The sequence below is a fragment of the Parasteatoda tepidariorum genome, chromosome 9, assembly GCF_982258835.1.
Source record: "Parasteatoda tepidariorum strain Cologne lab strain chromosome 9, Ptep-v5.0, whole genome shotgun sequence".
NCBI classification, from domain to species: Eukaryota; Metazoa; Arthropoda; class Arachnida; order Araneae; family Theridiidae; genus Parasteatoda; species Parasteatoda tepidariorum.
The window spans coordinates 32,055,737-32,077,827 of NC_141763.1; the positions used below are offsets into that span (position 1 = coordinate 32,055,737).

General features: G+C 29.3%; 1 protein-coding gene across 2 annotated transcripts in view; it reads right to left on the bottom strand.

The window, feature by feature from the left end:
• LOC107438084 (pro-neuregulin-2, membrane-bound isoform) overlaps positions 1 to 22,091 on the bottom strand; it is a 108,558-nt gene that overhangs the window by 4,265 nt on the left and 82,202 nt on the right. Inside the window, exons 2-6 of one of the 2 annotated variants that reach the window (XM_043049231.2) lie at positions 15,752 to 15,914; positions 13,485 to 13,612; positions 13,075 to 13,180; positions 10,754 to 10,812; positions 5,079 to 5,143 (exon numbers count right to left, since the gene is read on the bottom strand). In XM_043049231.2, coding sequence (XP_042905165.1) covers positions 5,124 to 5,143; positions 10,754 to 10,812; positions 13,075 to 13,180; positions 13,485 to 13,612; positions 15,752 to 15,914 — 476 coding nt within the window. In that variant the 3' untranslated portion in view covers positions 5,079 to 5,123. The remainder of the gene's footprint in view (positions 1 to 5,078; positions 5,144 to 10,753; positions 10,813 to 13,074; positions 13,181 to 13,484; positions 13,613 to 15,751; positions 15,915 to 22,091) is intronic. The other variant, XM_016050259.2, reaches the window with a different exon arrangement.

Below are 22,091 nucleotides of genomic sequence, written 5' to 3' on the forward strand. Positions count from 1 at the left end.
AGCTACATTGGTAAGTAGATGTTATCAAAACTTCAAACAAAAAAGCAGATTAAAATTGTTGAAATTGTGGAGCCCATAAGCAAAAAAAAAAAAAAAAAAGAAAAAAAAAATGTATTAATGTATTCTTCTGTTTAAGTGCAATATACAATGTTTTTCTTATCGCTGACATGAATCTCAGTTTAAAATGTGATGAAATGATTTTAGAAAAATATTTTCAAATGCGTCTTAGAAAAAAACCAAAGTATTAAAATAAACGTTTAAAAAAAATTTTTTTTTTTTTGAAATTTTAGTTGTTTTACTCATATATCCACATGTATATAAAATTCGTCATTTCATTGTAAATCACCAGTTGCCATTTCGTCATTTGTACACATATTTTATTTTATTTTGTAACCGTCGTTGAACAGCCGTCCCAATTTTATGGGTTTACGACTACTAATGTTCAACTCCGTAGTCTTGAACCCAATCCAGAAGACAAAGGAACTCCTAGATGGAATATTGGGAGAAATGTTGCCTTCTTGGAGGACTTTTTGAAGGAGCTAACCCGCATTTGCGTTACATGGTGCAGAAGACCACGAGAACCTTCCACGGTTAACCTGACGGCAAGGGGACTCTAACCCATGATCCGTCTACCACTGAGGATATTTCACGTCAGCACTGTGGTCAGCGCAAGCCGGATGCGGAATTCGTATCGACTGAGATTCGAACCCGGTTCACCTCATTGGAAGGCGAACGCTGAGCCATCGCGGCTCTTTGTACGCATATTGTAATAAATAATTGATTATAACAAATTGCGGTAATTTGGTGAATGATGGGGCAAATGATTAATAGGCTTAGGGGTGTTTTCCCTTGCCAGCCTACTCAACTGCTCTAGGGGTATAGACTAAGGGGAAGAAATATAAAATTTTTAATTTCTTTCATTTTTCTAAGTGATGAGGGATATTTACTGCATTCCCCAATATCTTTCGAAGCTTATAAAATACAACGTCACCTAACAGAATGGGATATAAATGAAAAGCTAATTTTCTGGAAAAGTAATATAAATACATCTGCAATCATATTTTTTTTTGAAGAGTTGTTTAGATTTTTTGAGAAATTTCTTCGTTTTTGTATATGTTTGTTATGTATAGTATTTAACATCCTATCTTAAATTACTAACTGTATATTGCCTTAAATTTTTGAGAAAAAATTTGCTGAAGTTGAACAAGTTATTGATAGCTATTTTTCTTAATATGATAAATCGGCTCCTTTATTTTTAACATTTTTTAAAAAAGGTATAGTGCTATCTAATGGTACTCTATAATCTAAAGTTTGCAAAGAACATAGAACCTGAAATCCAATAAGCCGGAGGAAGTGGCCTCTCAGTGGCTTATAATTACTTTTAATAATCTTGTAACTTTCTTGATATGATGTTTCAAACTTTAGTTTAAGTATAGTCATACTTCGTTGCATACGTTTTGAACTAAAATTTTGCATAAACGGAACCATTTTAGCAAAAAAACTTCAATAAAACTTACTAAGATGACAGAAAATAAACTTTTATCTGTTGTAAAGGACAAATGTGTTCCGAGGAACCCTAGGGTTCCGTGCAGAGATCGCAGGGTTTCCGAGAGTTCATTTTTTAAAGCAATAATAGCTTTTTAAACCTGTTATTGTTTTTATATATTTTTGTTTCATTTTAGGAAGTTATTTAAATAAATGCAAATAAGACAAGAAATAGCAACAAAAAAAATAGTAACATTATACTAAATGAATTAAAAAAAAGGATCTGTGTTTATGTAAAAGTGTCAGTATTTCTCATCAGAATTTGTAATTAAAAATAAAATTACTAAATTCAAGTGTAAAAAATTATGTATATACCAAGAACAAAATCCCTTCCAGACCTACTGCTAGACAATGAAACTTCAGACCTGATTGCTGGATACAAAAAATTCTTCCGAATATTTTCGAATAAACGATTAAAATATTTCATTCTTCACATTAAAATTTTGGAAAGTAATTAGTAGTCTTCTTTTAGTTAGTACATTTATAGCTGCTACAGAACTGTATTTATAAAGACAAGTTCCAGGGTATGAAATTTAATCGTTAATGGATACGATAACTAAATTCAAGAATAACTAAATTGAAAAGTAAAAAATGTTTTTCTCATAACCATTCTCAAAATACATAATAGTTTCCCCCCCCCCAAATACTATAATTCAGCTTATTTTATTTATTTTCATACACCGGGAAAAAATTCCTTTCCAGCTATTGCCTCTCAAGACCTAATTGCTTTAAATAAAATTTACTTTTAAGACTATTTTCTGATAAAATTTTCTGATAATATTTCATTCTTCACATTAAATATTTGAAAAATAATTAGTAGTCTTCTTTTAGTTATAGCTTTAGTTTATTTATAGCTGATACAGAACTGCATCTATAAAGGCAGAGTTCCGAAGGTCAGGGTTGTATAGTTAGGGTTCCTGGGTAGGAAATTCAATCATTAATGGTTCCATACAATTACTAAATTCAAGAATAACTAAATTGAAAAAAAAATTCTTACAAGCATTCTCAAAATTTATAACAATTTTTTCTCCCCGAATACCATAATTTAGCCTATTTTATTAATTTTCATCTTATGTATCTTGGTGAAGAACGAACAGATCTTTTGCCAGACATTACCATTCCAGATCTGATTGCCTGACATAAAACTTAATTTTAAGACTATTTTCCAATAAAATAATGAAAATATTTCATTCTTAACGTTAAATATTTAGAAAATAATTAGTAATTATTCTTTAGTTTATAAATTCATAGCTGCTATGGAATTGTATTTGTAAAGTCAGGGTAGCGCCAAAAGAAGTTCAGTCATTTAGGGTTCCATGGATGAATAAAATTGGGAACCGCTGGTATAGGGAATACAAGTAATGGGCACAGGTATAATTGTTTTCTGAGCAATGAACTTTATTCATTTAGAGTACATTCAGTCTTTAATCACTTAACAAGAAATAGAGACATTTAGAGATATGCCGGATATTCGACTAACAAGTTAATTGAGCCATTTTCTTGGAACTTCAGATCTTCTTGTGTCATCAATTAAGGGGTGATTTGAAGAGTTTTGTTGGGACAACAGATGAACTTTTTAAACCGTAGTATTTTGTGGCAAATGAGAAATTCTTTTTGGTAAATGCCTCTTAAAAGATTTTGCGCAGTTCATGGCACTGCGTAGCAGAATCTCGCTAAAAACATTTCTGCGCTTTATTAATTTATTTTGTTGGAAAAAATTCCAAAGCAATGTTTTTCTTTGTAGCTTAATTATTCATTTAAGTGGTACTTCAACTGTTCCATATTTTGATAATTTTTCGGACATTAATGATACACCATAATTTGTGTTTATTTTCCCTTCTTAACATTATTTTTATTTAACTATATAACATAAGGGTTATTTGGATTTAAATTTAAAAAATAAATAAAAATATGAAATTATTATTTGATAGTACAACATGAGAAATATGTTTTCTCAAAGCTATAAGTTAATCAGAGTAAAACTCTAAAAGAAAGATAATTTTTTTTGAAACTCTTCGATTAGACTCGATGGACCGAGAGCGAAATTAGAAAAATAGTTTTTGAAAAACTATTTTTGAAATCGAGGGACCCGATTATTTTAAACTTCGTAGAATATTGTTAAAAGTTAACCCACTGATCTAGTTGAAGTTATGCACACTTTTTCAAGAAGTAATTGACTAAAGAAAATATCTATACATTTTACAGTAGTTCTTTTTTGCATGCAATTTTGCCAAAATTTAAATTTTCACTCGACGGGCCGAGAGCGAAATTAAAAAAATTGAGTTTTCGAAAAATTCTATTTTTGAAGTAGATGGACCCGATTATTTTAAACTTCATAGAATATTGTTAGAGGTTAATCCATCTATCTAATTGAAGTTCTGTACGCTTCTTCAAGAAGAAATTGGCCAAAGAAAATATCTATACATCCTACAGTAGTTCTTTTTTGCATGCAATTTTGTCGAAATTTAAATTTTCACTCGACGAACCGAGAGCGAAATTAGAAAAATAGAGTTTTCGAAAAACTCTATTTTTGAAGTCGATGGACTTGATTATTTTAAACTTCATAGAATATTGTTAAAAGTTAATCTACAGATCTAATTGAAGTTATGTACGCTTCTTCAAGAAGCAATTGACTGAAGAAAGTATCTATAGATTTTACAGTAGTTCTTTTTTGCATGCAATTCTGTCAAAATTTAAATTTTCACACAGGAGTATATTTTAAATGTTTTGTTCAATCGTGAATTATACTCGCTCATTAACAAATATTTATTTTTTTGATTTCACTGAAAGCTACTATAATTTATCCTGACTACTTACTTCTTCTAAAAGTTTTCGAAAGCCAATTTTCAACGGCTAAATTTTTAAAATTTCTACATCAAAATCTCATAGAATATAGTTCAAATGTTAATCTTCTATGTATTTAAAGTTTGAATAAAATCATGACTTTATTACATTTAAAAAAACCGTAAAACCTGTGCCCAGCTTTGTCTATATTTTCAAAAATATCGATTTTATGAAATCGATATTTTCAAAATCGATTTTATGAAACTAAAGTGAAGGCAAACTTTATAAAAATTTTAGTAGTCTTGAGAACTTATCCATTTTAACTTATCCAGCCGTGGGTACCTTCTACTTGTTGGAGGTACTGAAATATGTACCTCGCTTATGAAGAAGTTGATGTTACTTCCCCCCCCCCCCAAATTTTTTACAAAAAAAAAGAAAAAAATACTAGGAAGGACATTTTTTAGTTATAATTTCCTACAGCAATTAATATACAAAATATCACTGAAAATTTGCTCTTAAGCTGTTAATGGATTAATTGCCACTTTGAACTTTGCATTTACTTTTTTTTTTCTGTATAAAAATATTTATTGATTCATATATTCAGTCAGGTTAGGATATTAGTACTGCAAAATTTGAATTTTTCTTAGTAGATTATCACTTAAAATAACCACCAAAAGCAGTTACTGTTATTTTAGATAGTTAAATAGCTGCTGTTTCCAAAGCTCATCGTATTAATCTTTCAATCTTACCATATACTAAAACAGGAACTGTTCTTGCCAATGAGACAAAAATATTCAAAAAGTTGCCGTGTCATCTAAAGTTGTTAAATAAAAAAAAAATTACAATATGGAACTTTCAGGGTAATAAATTACAATTAACTAGACCTGAAAATTCAAATTTTCAGTTAGTAGCCAGTGGCTGATAAACTCTTACATCTTAGTAGCCACTTTTTCCTCAAACCTAATGAGTCGGTGACCAATATCGATACGTCCTTATCATTGCCACTTTTTACAAATTTTTTTGTTGTTGCTTGGATTAAATTATATTTTTAAAAAAAATTCTTATTAGAATAATCTATGGCTCTAAAATGTTAATTCAACAGTAAAAAGAATATAAATACGTGAGAAAATTCAGCTAAACATAGAGACATAAAGGAATTTTTTTCTAAAAATATTTGAGAAGGAAAAATACATTTAAACTTTGAACAATTTTGAAATATTTGAATTGTCACAGAACTGTATTTCCACATGAATCTTTCCACCACAAATTGTTGAATTCTAAAGGATCAAAATTTTGAATGGCAACATTGGACATGTTGATGAAAATTTTGTTTTTCAGTTATGCATGCACTTTTTGCAATGATGTACTTTTTTATCATTAAGTAATCTTCTTCTCCTTTTTTTTTTTTTTTTTTTTTTTTTTATAAGATGGAAAAAAGTGATCGGTTGCATACTTAAAAAAAATTTTTTTTGTTCACTCACTACGTGGCGCATGGCGAACGGTTATTTTCATGTCTATAATGAAGGAAAACGAGAAATATATGGTTTTTAATAGATTACGATACAGCTAATGATAACTAGGCTGTTTCTTTTTCTGGTCTGGAAGCATTTTAAAGTCGAAAATAACGAACAATGAATAATTATATTCGGGAATGAATTTTCTGGAGATTTAAGTAGCTTTAAAACGATAATGAAGTGAACCATGGAATTCTTTTATTATTATTTTCTTACTTAATAATGGGGATGCCAGAACCTGAGTAGAGGGGGAGGGGAGCATTCTCGCTTTTCTGCCCTTTCGGTGTGGGTGCATAGGTGGCCTTTTCCATAACTTCATTCTTTTTATATCGTCAAAAACGGAAACATGTAAATATTTTGCCTATTTCTTAAGTTTAAATATTAGTCATACATATTCTGTATGAATACTTATGGGGGTAGATTGTCTATCTACTTTCTCTCTTTATCTAGTTTTCGCTTATTATCCATTTTTCCATCTAGCTTTAGTCTTTCTCTCAAACATTTTTTATTTTTCGCAAGAAAAATAATAGTTTCAAACAAATGGTATTTTTGTTCCCCCCCCCCATTTCTTTAATGGCGCTCATGAGCAGTTTGCCCACATTGTCTTTTTCTGTTTTTGATGCTTCTGATTGTTTTGTAGAGTATTGAAGCTTTGCCCAATTTCTCTTTTCATTTCAATTGAGAAAATTATATTTAGAGGGAGTAGTTAGGGGAGAAATTTGTCTTTTTGAGAGCGTAAGTGAAGTTTTTAATTTTTTCTTCAGGATAAAAAATTGAAATAAAAGCTAATAGGGGAAAAATAATTTTTTTAAAAACAAATTTTAAAGAATTTCCTTCCTAAAAATCATTTTATTTTATTTTTGCTCCTCCTAGCTCTTTGTTGTTGCGTTCTAGATTATTAAAAGTGTTTTGATAATTTTAAAATTAAAAATCTCATACTCGCATCTCATTCTCGAATACTATTGACAAATATCGACCACTTTCGGCGCCGACATTTCAGAACTTAGTTTGGTGCTGTCTTCAAAAAATATTCTAAACTTTTCAGCAAAGATTAAAAGAACTTACAAGATATTCTTTACTTTTGAGAGTTAATTGTGACCAATGATTAGGATATTATTTAATTTTTTAATCAAGGGTATTATTTAATTTTTTGTCTAGGTAAAAGGGATACAAAATATTAGTTTTTATTTACACTCATTTCTTACTTTCTTCACTTCACTCTTAATTATTTCACTCATTTAATCAAATAATGTACTTACAGCTGAAAGTAATATAATCTACTAATTACTATGACCACACATTTCAAGTAACGCAGTCATCTTCTAGTGCAGTGATTCTCAACCACTGTGCCGCGGCACTTTTGTGTGCCGCCAAATTTTTAAAATGTGTCGCCAAATATTAGAAATGATACAATAAAAATTAAAATGCTTTTTTTATTACGAGTAAAGTTTAAATTAAAGAAAAGTGTATATTATGTATAATATCATATATATATATATACATAATATTATATATATATATACATAATATTATATATATATATATACATAATATTATATATATATATATATATATATATATATATATATATATATATATATATATATATATATATATATATATATATATATATATATATATATATATATATATATACTTTTGCAATTTTTCCGGGCTTTAACAGCGTGAAAATCTTTGTCATCGATTGTCTTGTCTCTGACAATCTCAAAATAAGTTAAAATAAGAAGGAAGCATTTAAATTGTCTATGGCAATTTTAAAAAATGTTGAAATAAGTAGAAAATTTAATGACCATTAAAATTATTAATTAACAAAAGAAAGAAAACTAAATATGACTTTCAAACGGAAATAAAAGCTAATCATTAAAGTAAGCTATGCAATTAATAGTTATAAAAGTGAATTAGCAAAGGATAACTAACAAAAAAATATGCTAACAATTAATTAGCAAAAAAACTAGTTAACAAGAAATCACACAAAAATAGCAATGCAGAAAAACTAACAGTTAATAACTATAGAAAACAAGTTAACAATTAATAACTAGCAAAAAAATAAATAACTGTTACCAACTAATACAAAATTAGTCGAAAGAAATAATTATCTCTTAATAAACGTGCTTTTGTTGTACATATTATTTTATTTCACATTCAAAATTATTATCACTAACTATTTAACACAGTGTATTATAGGTAAGTAAACAACTTTTAAACTAATTTTTTTTTTATTGTGTGCCGGCAAATTTCGAAATCGTTAAAATTGTGCCGCCACAAAAGAAAGGTTGAGAATCACTGTTCTAGTGCATCATAAATCCAGTAAAACGCCTCTTAGCTTTATCTTTATTTTACCCCATAAGTTTCACCTTAGAAAATCATTACGTGATTGAAATCTAGATGGCAGCAGTACTGAAAAACAGCGGACCCACTCTTTTTATAATGGGCCTTACCATTTACTTCAATTCTCGCTAAAGTTACATTTAAAGTCAAATTGTTTTAAAACTAGAAAGGAAAATTCAATTCAAATGTAGATATTTTTAATTAAAGTATTGTAGATATTTTTAATAGATATTTTAAATTGCTGCCAATTTGGCCAATGTAACAGCGGAGGAGAAAGGTACTAATTTTTTTTTAAAAAAATTGTAATAGTTATATTCAGTCTGTTACCTATTTAGCAGCGATCCATTAATGTCAAGTTTGAAGGGAAGTTAGGAGTTTGGTGAAATAGTGACAGTTTGTGACAAAGAAGAGAGAGGTTATAACAACAAGTGTGACACCCCAGATTTTGGTTAAAATAATTTTTTTTAAAAAAAATCTAGCAGATAAACTAAAATTAATATAATAATTCTTTTTTACAATAATACATTTAAATTGGGGTTTGTCAAATATTTAGAAATAATTAATTTTTTAATTTTCTGTTGTTTTAATGTTTTACCTTTAATTGCGTTATTGCTTTAGTATAAAGCAACCTCTGTCAGATTAAATCATCTCTGCTTTACCATCCATGGCATTTATCCAACTGAAGAAGGCTTACAATTGTAACATCGAAACACGTATAGGTTATATAAAAAAAATTCATTATCATTTGTGATTTTAACTGTTGTTTTTGATTGAAATTCAGCAGATTAGGTATTTTTATATTTTTTTCCATCAAAATTAAGTCACAGCTAGTCATTATTATTACGTGATAAAAAAACTTCTTTCGCTTCAAAAATTTACAAATTTGAGATACAGTCAACATGTTTCAAGTGCTCAAAAACAGGACCCCATTTTCAAGACTTGCCAGAATGGAAAAGTTTTGTTTCTTCTGATTTCACATCTGGCAAAGTCTTCAGAGCTTCAAATATGTCGATTGTTATTTCCAATTAGTATATTTTTGAAGCGAATGAAGTTTTTAATCGAGTAATATCGTACTACTTCAGTTTTTTGGGATTAATATTTAATCATTATTATTGTAATACTGTGTAATACTTAAGTCTAAATATTAAAGGTTAAAGTTTAAATATAAAATTTAAAATATGATTAAAAACTACCAAAGCAAATCAAAGTCTAAAAGTTCCCAACTTTATACTTGATTTTCTCACTATACAAGAAAATGTCATTGCCTTGTTTCCTCTAAAAACTTCAGATTCATACACTCAATTAAGAATAATTGATTATTCCGTTGCTTTTATTTATACATGGGAATGCTTTTTAAATTTATTATCACTGATTTATTAAAAGATTCTGATTATTCTTCATATCACTGTACCAGGATAACACCAAACTGCATTTCATATTAGGATCATCATTAGATATGTGAGTTCATATACGTAAATAGCATAAGATAAACTTATCTGGTTGTAAATAATTTGGCGCGATGAAAAGTTTATATGCACTGGTCTTTTCGAATTCCGATAAAGATTTTTGCATTTATTCGTTTAGACAGTGAAAATATTTAAGATGATTTGAATCTGTAAGATAGTGGTTATTTAATGAAGAGTGGTGGTGTTGGAAAAATTGTTAGTGCTAGCAGTTTAAATATTTGGAAATTTGGCACGGGGGTAAGAAATTAGAGTGTATCGGACAAGATAACGTATTTTACAGCGTCTAAGTCTTTAAAAATTACATTTCCCCCCCTGTTCACAACTTTATGAAGCGTTTTAAATGCATAATGCAATTCTAGAAGTAACGTTTGTTGAAATTTTTTTTTCTTAAGTTAACTATGATACTGTAAATGGTACTGGTACGGGTATACTATTATCCACACTAGTATTAACTCAAAAAACGTATGGTACGTTGGAAAAAGTTTTATTTTTATTTCATATAGTTTCGATTGTGCTGCATTTACGTTGCTTTTTATAAACCGGTGTATAGACGAATTAGCAGTTAATTTACTGACATGGTCAATTTTTCAATCTAAGCGTTATTAAATAGTTTTAGGAAAAATTCTCCAAGTCTAAATATATTACTGTTGCATAAATCAAACCTTCCAGCTTACATTGTAATTTTAAAGTTCATACAGCCGATCTATATTCCAGAAAAAGCGTGTGTTTTTATTTATTTTATTAGTTTTTTTTTTAATTTAAAAAATGAGAATTCGATTTTAGATAAATATCCAAACAATTGAACAGATAAAAGCCGACAAATATTTCTTAAAAAATGAAAATTTTATTAAATCAGAAATCAATATTCACCATTTTGTTCTTCACAAATTTTGAATAATATAAACAGTTCCTGTATGCTTTTTTAGCTCAGTACATTGCGGGATGAAAATCCGAATTATTAATCGCAATATAGGAACCACAACCTTTCATTAATTTTTTAAATACTTTATTTATTTTGATATTTTTATTTTCCAATTATTTCTTTATTAAATATAAGCTGCACAATTTAAAAAAAAATATTTTGGTAATACTTACTACTCAAAGTAGATATTGCCTTGTTTTGACAACGTTGCCCTCCGTAACCTTCGGCACACCTGAAATAAGCCATTATAATTTTAGAAGAAATATCTATGAAGAAGCATGGAATAAGAAGAAAGTTATGAAATTACTGGCTTCAAAAACTGTCATGCTTTACGACAGTGCTTTGAACGAAGGCTAATTCATGTTTCTTTGATATTCGGCGAAAGTAAATTTTTAAAAAAATAAATTGATATTTTTTAGCTGTTACATACGTCTTTAACCTTTTTTCAATTTAACTATTACTTTAACACCAATTTGGTAAAATAGCTCAGAGCTCAAATATGTGTCGTGCACAAAAATTTGTGTGGACATAATCTTTCGAGAAGAAGCTCTCATAATCTCAATTCATTCCCACTGCTCTACAAAATATCATCCAACACTGCTCCGACAATATTTTAATATTGTCGCTTTTTCATCAAATAAAATTTACCATAAAATATATATTTAAAAATTGAGATTTTGATTGGTGCATTTAAAGCAGAACGATCAAACCATGTTCAGTAGGAATGTTTTCTAAGTTTGTAAAAATCGTGAGCAGTAGGAATCTTTTTTTACTGTAGTTTAATTTTCAGACACAAAATATTTAAAATATTGATAAAAGAATTATAATTAAATAAAGAATAATGACATCATGTGAAAATTGCTAATTGAATCAATAGAAAAATCAACTCTAAAACGGCAACTATTAACTTTCAAACGACAAAATTCTCAATAGTTGAAGAAATGCGGTGCGAGTTCCAAGAGCTCCGTGACGTGGAACAGACCATTGCTTGATATTGTCGATTGTCAAATTAGTTGAATAACGAGCAAAACGTGGTTCATCATCCACAGTTTCTTCTTTCTCCCGAAAACATTCATACCAGTTGGAAAAGCTACTCACGGTAATTGTACAATGCATCTCGACCAGCATTGCACACGTTTCTGAGATCTTTCAAAAATTTAGGAAACGAAATTATATTTATCCGTCGCCTCTTTACGAGTACAATTTTAATTTCCACTGTTACCTTAGTTACCTCTATCTGTATCAGAATAATTTGCAGCGGTTTCTTGCGATCTTTTATTACGTCTTGTCTCTCCAAAAACCTATCTCTGCGCATGCTCATAACCACATTTTTAACTCATGTTGCTTCTGAGATATCTTTCCATCCATAGAAATTTTTAGATAAACGTATTACTACAAATATAATTAATTATAAATTAACGTATTACTATAATATTAATTATTATAATATTATATACTTGCTTTAGTCAGAAGTTTAGCTTTAGTTAAGAATAAAGTTGCAAGTTGCAGGGATGTTGGAAAACTAAGTGCGCTCTATGGTTGTGCTGAGTTAAAATTTTTTGACTAAAGTTGTAAGTTAACTTCACAAATATATTTGGTTATAAGTTAGGAAGGATGTCGGTAAACTGATTGTTCTCTTTGTCCTGGGTTAAAATTTCTTGAATTAAGTCGCAAATAACTTTCTCAGATATAGCAGGTTGGGAGAAATGTAGAAAAACCGAATGCGTTCTATGATCAGGTTGAAAATGTTTTGAATAAATTCGCAAATTATCTTTTCAGATACATTTGGTTGAAAGTGTACTAACTAAGTGTACATACTAAGTGTGCCCTATGGTCACTGTTAATAATTTTAGAATTTAATCTCGCACAGGATCCTCAAATATTTGTTTGCAAGTTAGAGCGAGTACAGATAGCTAAAGCGCCATATGATTAGGATCAAAATTTTCTTAAAAATAAAATCCCAACCTAGCTCTACAGATAAGAGAAAGGCCGGATAGCCTGGTTGGAAGGGTGGTGGACTCACGCTTGTGAGAATGGGAATTCGACTCCAGATGGCCGAAGACTCTCCGTGCAGTAAATGGTGACTGGTGCACATTAAATATGTCGGGTCACAAAGTTCTCCATGCTCCCATAACAAATCAATACATCTGGGGGTACTGAATTGGAAATTGATCGTTCTTTGGTTCAGGCCAAAATTAGGATCTGTGGACGAATGAATGGGTCAGCCCTATAAACGGGTGTGACGTATAACTTCGTGTCAAAAGTAAAATTCTTGGCCATAGATGGCGCCACTGGGAAGCAAGAACAATCGCACTCCCACTTCCTTAATGCCCAACAACAACAACAGATAAGAGAGAACCCAAATTGGGATGAATGTCAAATGATCATGTGCGTCTGAATATTGGGGAACTACAATATTTTTAAAAATTTGCCGTAAATAATTTCTTATAACAATATAAAAAATAAAACTATAAAATAAATTTTCAAGACTTACTCGCAAGCATATTCTTTAACAACGGCTATGTATATGCAAACTCCTCCATTCAAACAGAAATTTTTTTTCGGACAGGGTTCATTTACAAAGGGCCATAGCGTAGAATCTGGAAAAAATTAAATTTCAAAATTTATGTTGAAATTTAAATAGCACGAATGGCAACGTAAAAAAACGTACGTATTTATAGTCCAAACGCATATATAGTCTGAAAGGCATCATTATAAAATGCTCTCCATTTTAATTTTTGCATATATATCTTATGTACTTTAATTCTGGTACGTAAGATACATAATTCCTGTACTCGTAATTAAATTCGTAATATATGTATATATTACATGTATATGCATATTATATGTATATTATATGCATATACATGTATATTATATGTATATGTAAGAGAAAAAACATACCTGTTGTTATTGTTGATATACTGACGGTTGCTGAGGCTGTTGCGTTTCCCAGTACATTTGTTGCTATACATTCATACTCTCCTATATCACTAAGGTTTGCTTTATTGATAATTAAATGGGAATATTTCCTGAAATACAACAGAATATTTATATTAACTTCCTATTTGTTAACTTGCATCAGTGGATTGATATTTATTTTATTTAAAATGTATATTAGTTCTACACTATAAAAAGCAAATCATAATATTATTTAAAATTGCATTGGACCTAAAATTTGTGTAAATTTGGAAATGAAATTTTTGATGAGAAGTTGGAGCTTAAATACGTGTAAAATAATGTATTATTTGTTTATTTATTATTATTTTTTGTATTATTATTTAAAATTTTTATGAATTTACTATTATGGAAAATATGAGTTTCATATCGTATCTTTATTGTTTTACGTAACATCTTTGCTTTATTATTGTTCTAATAGTGAAAAATTCAGTATTTCAGATATCATTAGCACTTAGTTTCCTATAAAATTTCAGTCAAATTTGGTAATTTTCAAAAACATTTTGTAATTTTCTTTTAAATTTTAATCCTATTGGATATGGAATTAAAAGTAAATAAAGAATATTGTATGTTTAATTTTGCTTTAAACAAAACTCTGGAAACATTTTCTTTAAAGTTGAGTATTAATATCAGAAGACTATTATTTTGTGCCGCTTTGCTGTAACCGAAAAATTTAATTTCCATTCTAGTTAAAACCATAATATAATTTAATCTTGTAATTCATATTATCGTGTAATGGTATTTTAATAAAGTTGTAGTGGGTTGAACTAGTGTAATGCCATTTTGTTAAGAGGAACCTCTACCTCTGGAAAAATACTTCATTGCAAGTTCTCTTTTAATTGTATTAGTAATTTAAAATTTAGATTATAGAAAGAATAATGGACTTAGATGAATCAAGAGGAAAAATTATGAAGTTATAAAAGCTGGATCAAAATATCAAATTATAAACAAATTGTGACAAGAGAAACTGCTGTTATGGAGAGAAGTATCTCTCTGTGTCCTCTTCTGGAAAAGTAATTATCAACTTCAAAGAGATTACAATTAGAAATAACGCATCAGTTGATTCATATTACTTATTATTATGTCTCTGTTTTCTTATGGAGAAGCAATTATTAACTTCAAAGAGATTGCAATATGAAATAACATTCATATTGCTATTTCATATGATCATATATGCAATCGTTGCAATTGTTGATTTATGTTATTTATTAATATCTCTCAGTGTTTTTTTTCTGTAGAAGTAATTAGTAACTTCAATGAGATTGTAATGTGAAATAACGTATCAGTTGATCCATATTGCTGAGTGAATCCTTTATACTTAAACTTAATACACGATTCTTATAATTTTAAAGATCCTAGACTTTGCTTATTACATTTAAACTATCCTTATGCACTATATAGATCAAGGCATGAAATTTAAGTTCTTAAGGTATCAGCCAGATTGAAATTTTTGCTCAGCACTATTTTTACGAAAAATAAGAACAATTTTAAAAACTTTAAAACATGTATTTTCAAGAACTTTTTTGGTGGCAAAAACCATAAAACAATGTAGAAACTGAAAACTTTAGAATGTTATAATCTAAAATGTCATAATATGAAATGTTATAATCTGAAGCAAATCTGGGAAACTCGTTGAACTCACTTCGCTGTCCAATTTTTCCGGCCTCTGAGTCCGCGTTAGAGAAGTGAACATAAATTTGAATTCAACCCTTTATTATTAAAGAGATTTTGGTTTAATTACACGAAGGGTTTCTATAAGTCTCTTATCCCAAATTTCAGAATCTTTGAGATGAAAACCCATGATGTTAAAAACGTGCAAAGATGCTAAATGCCTCTGATGACATTGATTACAGTGTTTTTGTGATGTATATGTTTGTTCATGTTTTATCCATCTACTTCTTAAAGTCTGAAACTCTTGCTCACCGTTTTCAATATTTGTCCATGGCAAACTTCAGGCACAATATGGCAATTTGGAAAACAATATCTAACAGGACAAAACTTACTCTCCAACCCTAAATATTTGGCCACCAATGGCGAGCTGGCTAGAGGATACTTCGCGCCCTGATATAGTAATCAAAGTCTCTCAAAACCTCTTTTTCCTACCCCTTATTTTAATATGAAAGTCAATATTTATTTTTTCTTATGGAAAGACGTAATAAGGACATTGAAATAAAACACTCTTTTTGGCAATGTATAAATTTTATATTGTTTACCTTTTTGCCCTGAGTTTTACTCTACCGTCGGGCTTTAACTTGAGACCGTCTTTAAACCAGACCACTTTCGGTGGTGGATTCCCTGAGATACGGCATTTCAGTTTCACTTTGGCATGCATTTTTGCTCTTTCATCAACTAAACCTCTTATGGACGGTGGTTTTGCTGCAAAAGGAAAAGGAAAAATAATCAACCAAATGAAAGTCTAGATATTTTCTTTTAGAAACAGTATTAAGTCATGAAGAGATGAAAAATAAGTATCGATGTTCTTCCGAAAAATTCTGCAATTTCAATAGACTGTCTAGCACTGATACTTCGGCGTTTATATATATACAGGGCCCGCGCTAAGCATCCGCTACCTCACCAAATGCGATAAAATCGTAAATTTGGCGAATAAAATTGTGTTTTGGCGAAAGTATTGGCGAATAATTTCTTCCACTGGAAATAAATAAATATTTAACCAACACCTCCTAGATAAGAGCAGACCTTAGCACGGGTAACCATAAATATCCTTTAGTAGTCCAAACGTAATGATATATTTCGTATTTTCAACCACTGCGCAGCTTAGTATCCTTAACGAAATGACATCTTTCTTATTTTTCATCTACTGCGCAGTTAACTTCGTTAGATCGGACTACTGAATTCATTCGTGCTGAGGGCTTCCTTCTTCTAGGAGGTGTTGATTTAACTCGATCCTCAAAATGAATTTTTCTATAAAAATCAGCATTTTATATTCGATTACAGTAACTTTCGGTAGATGCGCCGCATAACCAATTAGAATTCGGTTCAATTATGTAATATAAACCTGAAGCAAACCACCGTAAAATAGTTTTCTATGGGAAAAAATTAATTATAAATAATTGTTAAGATATGCATTTGACGAATACTTTCAAAAATTGGTGAATACTTTTGATATTTGGATAATTTACTGGCTAATAACTTGAAATCCTTAGCGTGGACTCTGTGTGTATATATATATAGAATTCGTCCAAATAATATACCCATTCGTTTATAACATAAAGAAAAAATCGTTAAATATTGATAATTTGATTTCCTTTAAAATACAGTATTTAGTTTGTATAAAATGTAGATTAAACGACCCATGCTCCTGAGTCCTATATTTATAAATTTGATGACTTGGAGCTGTGACAGCTGCCCGACAGTCAAGAGTATACTAAGCACTTATTTAATACCAACCAGTATATCTTGGTATAAATAGGTAGTATAAATTAGTACCAAGTATCACTTTTACATCAAGTACTTTATTATTACAGGATTTATCTCCATTTTGCATAATTACGAAATAGGTATATATATATATATATATATATATATATATATATATATATATATATATATATATATATATATATATATATATATATATATATATATATATATATATATATATATATATATATATATATATATATATATATATATATAATCACCTTTTTAGAAAAGTCAAAATGAAGCTAAAAAGATTTTCATTACTGGTTGTAAAGTAATACGTAAGCGAAGAAAAACGATATTAAAATCTGATGCATCACCAACAAGAGAGGCTAAAAAAATTAACCTCTTAGATTGCCGAAGAAAGCGGAGATGAGGCAAAAGGCAACTGTTAGAAAAATCTTAAAAGTTTTATATTCAATCAATATAACTTTGATGCTTTAGTAGTGGCTCGTCAGATTTTAATAAAGTTCGAGCCCAATCCAGAATGAAAAAGAATTCCTGTGTGAAACTTCATCTTCATACGTCGGAACAAGTTTGTTTTTTTAAGTAAAACGAAACCACATTTGTGTCACACAGGGTTAAATAGCCCCCAGCCTAGATACTCTGACGGCAATAAGTCTATAAACAATTATCATTCTAATTAAATTTTAATACTGTTATCTACCATTTTTTAATCCTGGATCATTTGTGTCAACATTTAACATTACATTCCCACTGCTTTTACCAGCTTTTCTTCTTTTTTCTTATTCCTGAGAATCTGAGTACGCTATTTTTTTTCTCCGTCCTATTCGATACACCTTTGATGAGATTTATGATCTTTGAAATATTTGGAATGGACTTATGGATTCTTGGTGGTAAAGTGGTTTAGGCTCAGATTTTTTATTGTGAAAGGCTAGGCTTTTATACCTCTGGTGGCATTTTGAAATCTTACCCAGTTTCAGATTGGTGGATAAAAACTTCTTCGAGAAATGGCCAGTGTGCAATACTAGCCACATTATCTCATGTCTTAGATAATACATTCTGAAGAGTTAACTTTCATAAACCCTGAGCCGACAACTGACTGTTGAGGGGGTACTAGACCTACGAATTTATTTCAGTAACATAACTAACACTCCCGTTCCCGTGGTATTAGGGGGAATTTAAGTTCAAACCCTTCAATTGCTGATCTCGAGATGATTTCAGTGTGCAACCTGATTCTGTTCCTTTATAGAATAATAACGAGTTTTTCTCAATGTTGCTCAATTAAAGAACAATGATAGTTGCATTTGTCCGGAAAGTAGGTAATATTAGTTGGGCAATTTATGAATCTTGTGGTACTAGGAAAGTTGCTCTCTGTGCACTTTTGATTAAATCTCTCAAAATTTACAAACATCTCAAATTTAAAAACATCTCAAATTTACTAACCTCTCAAAAACCAAAAAAATCCAACTTTTATTTAATACTAATGTTGGCTACTATTCTTGATGAAAACGAACTCATTAATGGAAAAACAATCTGACATTTGTGTGGAAATTTGATTGAAACATCCTTTACTACAAAAATAAAGACGATAGTCTGAATTTTTGTTTTCGTGTCGTTTGATTTATTTTTTAACATCTCGAATATCATCACAGTACTACTTCAGAATGTTACTAATTAACTTTCCTTTCAAGTTTTTTTTCTCAAACCATCTCTACGCAAATTTGTTCTAGTTTTAGTTAAAAAAAAGTGTATTTTTGCTGAGAATTCCTTTCGTGTGTTTACTTAAAAACCTTTTAGTCCATTAGTTAAAGTCTCACATCAAAGCTCCGCAGTGTCTCGGAGAAGCACATTTAAGAGTTAAAAATTACATTCCTGGAAAAATACATTGTACATGTTGAGACTCTTAAAACAAATGAATTTTCTCTAAGTAAGAATAAAAGATAAGATACATTTGTTTATCCTGGCCACCGATCTTTGCCAAGCTCATTTTTCCATCAGCAGATAGCGGGATAGTCCTCTGAAGCTTCCCTCGTCTAGGGATGCTCTAAGATCCGAGACTGTATATATATCTTTGAGCCAAGAGATGAAACGCAGAAGGAAGAGAAATATTACCATGTTTCGTTTTTATAGTTGGCGTTCAGTAATGGTTCTGAACAAACAATAAGCAGCCTGCGTCTGCTGGGATCATAGGTTCTGTTTCTGCTGGGCCATCGCCAAACTTCTTATTTTCTGGCGCTTTTTTTTCTTCTTTAGTCACAATTCATTTCTTGGAGCACTGAGACAAGGAATACCCCCGTGAACATCAACAGGTCCTTGAGAACGAAATGTACGGGTTTTAAAAGATGCACGTGGATAAGAACAGAGGTGTGATTTATTTTAAAAAGTAGCTGCGGCTGGGTTCGTTTCGTTAGTACTTTACGAACTTACTTGAACCAGTTCCAGACTATATCCGACGATTTACGCTTATTTTCAAAATTTATTTCAATTTAAAGTTTTTATATAATTGTAACGAAGTTATGAGATCATGATAAGTTTTCGTAAGGAAACGAAAGAAATTATAGGGACAAGGTATGATTGTTTGAGAAAGAGATATAGCCCGAAAGAAATTATCAGATATAAAAAATTTTTTTGTTTAAAAAGGAAATATTAAACATAAATTTGTTTTTGTTTAATATTTTATTTAATTAATTAGTTTTAATAACAAAAAAAATTAAGAGATGAAGCAATATCAACAGAATTTTTTTTAAAAAGTGGTTATTAGGAGCTTAAAATTAGAAAATGTTGAAATTTTTTTCTAAAAAAAATAAATAATAATAATTAATTCTTAATTAATTATAATATAAATTAATTTTATAATTAATCATGCATTTTTTCTCTGTTTTTTGATTTTCGGACAATACAAGAAGATATGTAGATAATTTTTTAAAAGAAAAGCAAAAAATATATTGTGACAAAACAATACTAAAAAGGGGAAATTTATCAAGAAGAAATCCTATTCACTTCATTATATTGATGAAGTATGTACATTGGGTAATAAATATACACAAAAATAAAAAAAATTGGGTCTAACTTTATTATGCAGTTGTTATACAGTCATGTCTTTATTACAACTGCTGTTATAAAGTTACGGTTTTAATTTACGACATGCAGTCACCATAACTTCTACGTTTTTTTTTACATCAATTTGCGTAATGCCGCTTTCTTACGACTTTTTGAGGGTTTTAGTGTAAACATGAAAAATAATAATATATCAATAATGATACAATTTTATATATTTTTAAAGTATTTTTTTAAAGTTTGTTTTCAAGTTGTAAATGTAATGTCAAGTACAAAATTTTAATAGTTATTCTTAGTTCAGCAATTAGACACATCCTTTCGAAAAATCGTTCAATTCAGTTTCACTCTAGTTATTTTAGGAAAAATATCGGGAAAAAATAAGGACTTATGCTCTTTCTGCATCAAGTGATTTAAATTTCAACTTATCTTTAAGAAGATAAGTGTGTTAAAGATTTAGATGTTAGAAAGTTTAGACATTAGTTAAAAGATTCTAAGGAAATTTAATGAGAATGGACGCGAAATATTAAAAGTTTCGGTTTTTGATGATGCAGCAGTTAGAACTTGGTTTTATATATCATTTATGGTTGTTCATTGCGTGCAATAAAAATAAAAATAAAATATAAGATTAAAAAAAAACATTTTATGATAGCATTTAGTAATTGTTACCAGTACAATGATAGGAGGAATGATTTTGTTAGTTTTTACACTTTTTTAATCATAGAGAATTTATGAGAGTCTAAAAATTGTGTTTTAATTTAAATTCCATTTTATCTAAGAGGTTACCAATGAACAAATAGCGGTATTTGTTAAATATTTCTCAGCTTGATGGTTCTTCATTGTCTTAATAAAAAATTCTTATTCGGTTTACACTAAATTCTAAACCTAAAATGAAATGTAAAGTGATGTCTATTTACGATAGAAACATTTAAGTTAACTTTTTACAGTCAAAATATTTGCGCAAGATATTGTAATTTTAAAATATGATATTTATGTGTATTACAGTGAAAATAATTGTGGTATAAATTGTGGTATAAATCATTTTATAATGTTTTATGCGAAACAATATTCTGTAAGGTATTATTCTGCAATGATAAAAAAAAAGCGGACTTTTTGTTTGAAAATTACTACTTAAAATAATAGTCATTCGCTAAAATAAGCTTGCAGACGATATTTTTTTGGAAAATATGAAATTTAGTATCTTAAGTTGTTTCAGATAAACATATTTTCAGGTCATCTAAATTCTTTATTTTAACTCACAGAAGAAAATCACAGAGATTCCACTCTAAAGCTTAGCTAGGAGAAAAAGCAACGCATTTTTTGTTCTTCAAAACCGCAGGAAACTGGCAATGCTCTTTGCTCTAACATATACAGCGCTCCCTTGTGGTTATAAGAATAACTATCAGTTAGTCGATGATTTTATCGTTTTTTTAAAATTTAATTCATGGAATTCTTCCAAATCGTTTGGTTATTTGTCTCGTTTTTTTAATTTTATAAAATGGGATGATGTTTTTCTTTAAGAATGTTGAAAAATAAATTTAAAGTTAATGGGGCCGATATCCTCGGACCAATAAAATTAAATCCTAGAGCGTGAAGATCTGATCATTAGATCCAAAGTTATTCAGGGTGGTTCTTTTTTTGACGCACTGTGCAATTTAATTATTTTATTTTCATAAGCACTCAGCAAAAATTAAATCGTTAAAGCATTTTGCCTGGAAGAATTGTATCTAACATGTTATACCACGCAATAGTTAACGACGATTCACTATGTGAACTATGTACTACTCAATCATTTTATGTTAGCATTCATTAAAAAAATAGATTATTAAAGCATTTCTCTGGAAGAATTACGTGCATCTCAAGTCAAGCCAAGAAATGATAAAGAATGATTCACTGCGACCTCTATTACCGTGTGCTTCTACTATAATAATTCTACTATAAATAACATGAAGATTAACATAATAACATAAGATTAAACATGAAGATCCGATCATTACAACAAGAGTTATTCAGAACGATTCGTTTTTTTTTGTTTTTTGGCCTACGGTATATTCTTGCAGTAGGGTAACCCAGTCGTGTAGATGATTGCAGAAC